At 28.3% G+C, this 6,322-nt stretch overlaps 1 protein-coding gene and 1 long non-coding RNA gene across 2 annotated transcripts; one reads left to right on the top strand and one right to left on the bottom strand.

Annotated features, from left to right (window-relative positions):
- The first annotated feature begins 1,424 nt into the window (after nucleotides 1–1,424).
- On the top strand, nucleotides 1,425–2,609 carry LOC106790281. The gene is made up of 2 exons (XR_001382067.1): nucleotides 1,425–1,652; nucleotides 2,111–2,609. It is a non-coding gene; the product is annotated as an uncharacterized LOC106790281 (long non-coding RNA).
- LOC106790279 (cytochrome P450 4C1-like) lies at nucleotides 2,048–5,382 on the bottom strand. Its single transcript, XM_014755058.1, has 12 exons — nucleotides 5,230–5,382; nucleotides 5,003–5,112; nucleotides 4,531–4,621; nucleotides 3,954–4,145; nucleotides 3,781–3,874; nucleotides 3,610–3,712; nucleotides 3,417–3,531; nucleotides 3,232–3,347; nucleotides 3,092–3,160; nucleotides 2,654–2,819; nucleotides 2,377–2,556; nucleotides 2,048–2,300 (listed from the first exon to the last, which is right to left on the bottom strand). Exons 1-12 carry the CDS (start codon nucleotides 5,378–5,380, stop codon nucleotides 2,140–2,142), a joined length of 1,548 nt encoding a protein of 515 aa, XP_014610544.1. The 5' UTR covers nucleotides 5,381–5,382; the 3' UTR covers nucleotides 2,048–2,139.
- Between the last annotated feature and the right edge of the window lie 940 nt (nucleotides 5,383–6,322).

Raw genomic sequence — 6,322 nt, forward strand, 5'->3', positions numbered from 1 at the left:
AGTTTATTATATAATTCCTAAATAAAAATATTTTAATATTCCTTACACACACACCATCGTCACCTTGTAAATGATGCATATTTCCAATTATAGGATATCCCTGAGGTCCTGGAATAAGACTTAAAAGTCTTCCGACTCTTCTATATCTTATAACACAATGTAATGCAAATAGAAATAAAATTGAACCTAACAAGATAGCGAGCATGATTAAATCTGGAAAATAAACAAAATTAGAAAAATTATATATAAATGCAGCAAGAATGAGATGTTACCAACTAGTTGTGGTTGTCAAGGATAAAAGTTTTTCAAAAAATTTTGTAATAGATCTACATAAAAAGTAGAATTTTTATCATTTTTGAAAATACAAGAATTATTTGTTTTATTAATCGTTTTTCTTTTAATTAATTGTAAGAACACACGTATACGTGAGCGATATACAATAATTAATTGGAAAGAAAATATCTTTTCTTACTCTTACAGAATTAGTATTTATTCTGATTTATATAAAAGATATAATCTCTCGTKCACTTAGAATAAACTCGTTTAATCTTTTGATTGCTGCAATGTTAAATGAACAACATCCGTTGAAAAAATTATAATATAAAAAAATCCGAGATTTTACTACCACATGTACGAATATGAAGATAATTTTCTGCTGATATATATTTATTTGCTAAATGCATAAGAAAAAGCGTAAAAATCTCAACTTTTCTTAACCTATGATTTTTCCATCATTAAGTTTTATATAATTTTATRTACATTAAAAGCTTAAGATTTAATAAAAYATGATTAATWTGAATAACGAAGAAAGATAATTAAATTTGGGAATTCTCTCACTGAGAAGTTTTTCTTATGCTACTAACGATAATCCGCACGAAATAAAACCCGACCGAATTATTCAAGCCCGAATAAATAATTTATATGAAAAATCAAGAAATATACATGTCACGGTATTAAATTCTTGAGTATACATTTTTGATTCACTCAATATAGATAGCAGGTATTTATATTCTCTCTAACTGCGATTGCGGTAAAATATCATATTTGCGATTTCGACAATGCATATTTCAGAAAAATGTATTTTCTGTAATTAATAAGGTAGTAAATATTAAAAATCACAATTAGCATAAAATCACAAATATGTACACCCAATAAATTGCAATAATTTATTACAGTAATATTTAGAATATTATTGTAATATTATTTAAAGCTAATTTAATGCTTCAAATAAAAATATATCACGTTATATTTTATATAAAGTTGTAATCRTCAGAAAAGGTATATACATTGATTCTTACACAGAAATGATACCGACTAACCGTTTTAAACAAATCTTTGCAATAACAATTAATTATACTTCATTTACACTTATTTCCTTCTGATATGAATTATTTATCTCATAATTGTAATCATGAGGTCAATAGTTCGCGTGTTTGGTATTACGCATATTATAAATAGCAACCATATAATATTTTTGCAGAGTGTAGTACCGAWACTACGAGCAACCAGTGGAAAATTTTTTCATAGCAGAAAACATGATACKGAAATAMCTTGGAATATTATTTTCACGAATAAGTTTATTTTCTATAGTTTTCTTTTAATCAATATGGGAATCGCAAATACAAAGTGTTTATTTTTTATTACATTTGGCCGTAAGTAATACAATTACATTATATTATTATGTATTTCGAAAGATTTCTATAAACTCTAAATTTATATATACCCATGTTCTATTTAAAATGGTAGGAATAGGTTTATGATGTCATTTAATGATGTGAGATTTTTAAAATAATAGTTCGAATCAGCTTTTCTAGAATATTAGAAAAAAATTACATATGTAATACCGAAATTTATTAGAAAACGTTTTGATTAAAATACAAAAATCCTAATCAATATTTTTCATTAAAATCAATTTACAAATAAAAGTATAAGTTCTAAAAAATATATAAACATGGATTTAAATAGCCAATAATTTATATCTTTTCCTCGATATTTAATTAGGTTATGACGCCGAAAATATTTAATGACAAATAAGCTCATAGATTAATTTCTTTTCTCCTTTCTATTTATTCGATCATTTTATTTCATGTATTTTCGATATTTGTTTCAGTCCTTTGAGTTTAATATGTATAAGAATAACTATGTAATTGGTATAAATTTMACTCGAAGTGCTTTAGACGAGGTCAAAGTGAGATCTGCCGAAAACGTAACGTCATCTAGCTCATCAACCGGTTCCAGCTCAAAATTGTACAATATAAAAGCTACGAAGACTTTAAGCTCGAGCATTGCCAACTTCTGACCTGCAGCATGAAAAATACAAGAATGAAAACAAAAAATTGTATAGTTTCTGTGCTGATTTCAACAAGAGACATATACCAATACAGTTTCTCGGTCCTGCACTAAATGGTATGTAGACATAGGGATGACGTCCTTTAATATTTTCCGGCAAAAATCTGTCCGGATCAAAAACATTTGGATTTGGCCAATATTCTGAACGTCTGTGCACGCTGTAAACGTTAACTCCCAACATCGTACCAGATGGAATTAAATAATGTTCTGCAAAATAAATGCAATTACATAGAAAATAAAATAAACAATCAATAGTATAACTGTGATATGAAAGTATAGGTTTATATAAATATATATTTCATACTTAGCTGCAAATCATGAGAAATTTGCCGAGAAATTACATGAGCGGTTGGATACAAACGAAGCGTTTCTTTTAAACATCTCTCCAAATACGAAAGTTTTTGAAACGACGAGGTCGTCAAATTATTATCATCACTCATAATCGATTTTATCTCGTCTCTTATATTTTCCTAAAAATAAGTACGTCATTTATTATTCATTGTATGACATGTGTAAATCGCTAAACCTAAAAACATTGCAAATTTTAATAAATTTTGATCGAATTCGAGTACCGATAAAACTTTTTATTTAAAGTTAATATCATTCTTCATTAGTATTAAAAACAAACTACTAAAATTAGCGAAACAATTCAACGATTAATTTTTTAATAATGTATTAAAAGTAAAATATTGTTTCATTTGCTAATCACATTTAAACTGATAATTCTGTCTAGTATAATTACCTGAACATCTTTGTTCTTAGCAAAAAGACTCAAAGCAAAAGTCAGTGYAYTTGCAGTASYGTCGTGACCCTAGAAAATTTTATTTCATCAAATATTTTTCTACTTTTGTTTTCTAAATTTATACATTTACAAGAACATACTCCAAACGTGAAAGTATCAACTTCTTCACGAATTCCTTCCTCATCTATTTGATTATTATTCCAAGATGCGGCTATGAGCAGATCTAACAAAGAAAGTCTTCTCTTGTACGGCATATCTGTAACATAAAAACTCTATTGACCTTGATTCTTCAAATAACTTTATTTTTTTTTAAAAATTTGAATACACTCATCGTCCTTCTCCGGATTCTTATTAGAAACGTCATCCTTCTCAATATTCTCATTGATTAGCAAATATTTCCCATTAGTTTCTTTGTGAAAACGTTTCCTTTCCGCAATAATCTGAAATAAATGTAACACTTTCCTTATCTAGAAATTTTTAAAAAACGTAGATATAAATGATTATTACGAAAGACGTACATTTCTCGAAAAACTGTGCAACGTTTTTAACGCTTCTTTTTGTAGTCTACCATGTGATGTAAGYCTAAATATAATATCGTAATAGCACCAAGGTCTCGTAAATCTAATAAACAATGAATCACACTCTTTATTCGATTGACTTTCTCTCTAAACAAAAGATTAATGATTTACCTATATGCAGCAGTTCTGCCATAAACATGAACAGCATTACGATATTTAGTTCCCTGCTCGCTCTTTCCTGTCAATTGGGTACCCAAAGCTGTTTCTATAAAGAAGACTCAAAAATAAAATTTATTGGTAATATTATTAATTACATATACAGAAAATGTTTTTTTTTCACTAACGGCATATTGCGTTGAGAGTGTACTTGCTGATAAATGTCCGTAAATCTTTAACAATAGGATTTCCATCTGCTTCCTTTTTAATAGATTCGACGAGATTTTGTGATTCCTCAATTAAATTAATAAAGTAATGTTTAAGGATATTGAAGTGAAATGCAGGAGTTAACAYTTTCCGTCGTATATGCCATTTTTCACCTGTCAAATTAAGTTATATTTAAAATATTATTAAATTTATTGAAATGTTTCAGGACGCATTGTGTTTTATTTTTTTTTTATTGTAAGGATTTATAAGATAGTATTAGCCCGTGGAGTTTATATGTTTATTTATATGATATGAAAGCATTAGGTAATATCTCAAGTTTTCCGATTGTCATGACACTTGTTAGAAAGCAAATAAGCGCTCCAGGATAGTTGTTCCTTTGTTTACTTCGAGAATAAGGTACAGTTAAAACTTTTTCGAAATACGAACGAATAAAGACGTATTTATACTACGCCTTATTTAATTTTATTATTAACGAATTCATAATTTTAGATATATAGTAAAAATATTATATTATTTGTACTCTTATAAATTACTTACCGCTGCTAGTTAGTAATCCAGAAGAAAGCCAGGGCATAAGATATTTGTAAAAGACTCCTTTTTCAATATGTTCAGTGCTCTTTAATAGTACCTTAGATGGAAATAAAAAATTTTTAACTTATATGCATTTCTGTTTTCGATATACGTTTAATTCTGGACAGCAGGACCTTTTATTCTTATATATATCAACATTTTTTTCTATCCTTTTCTAAGAATTTTTAATACATGAGGATTTATTAGCAATAATTAAAATAAGTTTTTTTAAAAATGTGGTTATAARAAAATACATAGATAGTCCTGCCATGCTTTGTTTAAAGTTATTTTAAATTATCGTTCTGGTTTAAAAAATATTCAACTATGAATATTTTGTAATGAATAAAATGGACCACATTYATYTTTTTTWTATCCTTAATATGATAGTTAAAAGAAAAGAAAAATACATTTATTTCGTTTTTATTCTGTAATAATTTACCTGAATATCTTCGGGATCGAGTAAAACTACTGAACGAAAAAATAAAGTCCATACTTTATAGATTGGATAATACTCATTATCTATTCTCCATAGTTTTTCAAGTAAAATATCTAAATAATTGACAATAGGTTAATATTAAGTAAGAACTTTATCAAGTGAGAAAAGAGAATCACAGTTTATTATATAATTCCTAAATAAAAATATTTTAATATTTCTTACACACACACCATCGTCACCTTGTAAATGATGCATATTTCCAATTATTGGATATTCCTGTGGTCCTGGAATAAGACTTAAAAGTCTTCCGACTCTTCTATATCTTATAACACAATGTAATGCAAATAGAAATAAAATTRAACCYRACAAGATAGCGAGCATGATTAAATCTGGAAAATAGGCAAAATTAGAGGGATGAATTCTGACTATAATAAGAGCAATCTTACGTATTAGTTATTGTTGTTAAGGATAATACTTTTTTAAATACTTCAATGCTTTTGAATAATTAACCCTTTTGCTACGGAACGGATCTCCACCGCGGTACTCCTGCAGTACGGCGCGCTACACCGAAACAGTGCACGGTGCATGCAACCTATCGCCAATATCATATATATGATCAATATATGATCGCCGATCTTCGTATTCAGACGTGCTGGATATGATTTGCCAAAATCTTTTACAATTTTGGGTGCGTATTTCCCGTATCAATATCCCTTTTAATATGTTTTCGGAAGAAAACTTAAATTTATTATATTTCTGCAGTAAGCCCTAACGTAATTCGCACAGACCGTTCAAGCCGGTGTCGTACGACTGATGATCGAGGCATTTGGTTTATTATTGAAGTCCGTAAAAAACAAAGGATACAAAACGAAAGACTTGCGCGGCATGTCCAGAGGGAGATACTCTGTGCATAGCAACCATAAGCGCCTATCATAAATACAATTACGCGACATCTTTAGCGGGAGCGACTATATTCGCTCGTATTATCTCAGCGGCATCACATGGAGAGCGACTATAGTCGCCCGTAGTAGCGAAAGGGTTAATATGAACACTGTAGTCTATGAAATGTTTAATAATGTACAAATGAAATTCTTTAATTATTCGCGTTCCTTTTTTATTAATTGTAGACAAACACTCACACGTGAGCTATATATAATTGTACAATAGAAAGAAAATAATTTAACTGTATGGGGTTACATGGGTTTACACCGGGAAAAAATAGCATATTTTCAACAATTTTTTTTTCTATATAAGAAATGGAATTCTTATTCAAACTTTTTATAGTATTTAAGATACATATTTAAAGAAGATTTTCTGAATTTT

Source organism: Polistes canadensis, unplaced genomic scaffold (assembly GCF_001313835.1).
Source record: "Polistes canadensis isolate GaletaPanama2010 unplaced genomic scaffold, ASM131383v1 scaffold_228, whole genome shotgun sequence".
Taxonomy (NCBI): domain Eukaryota; kingdom Metazoa; phylum Arthropoda; class Insecta; order Hymenoptera; family Vespidae; genus Polistes; species Polistes canadensis.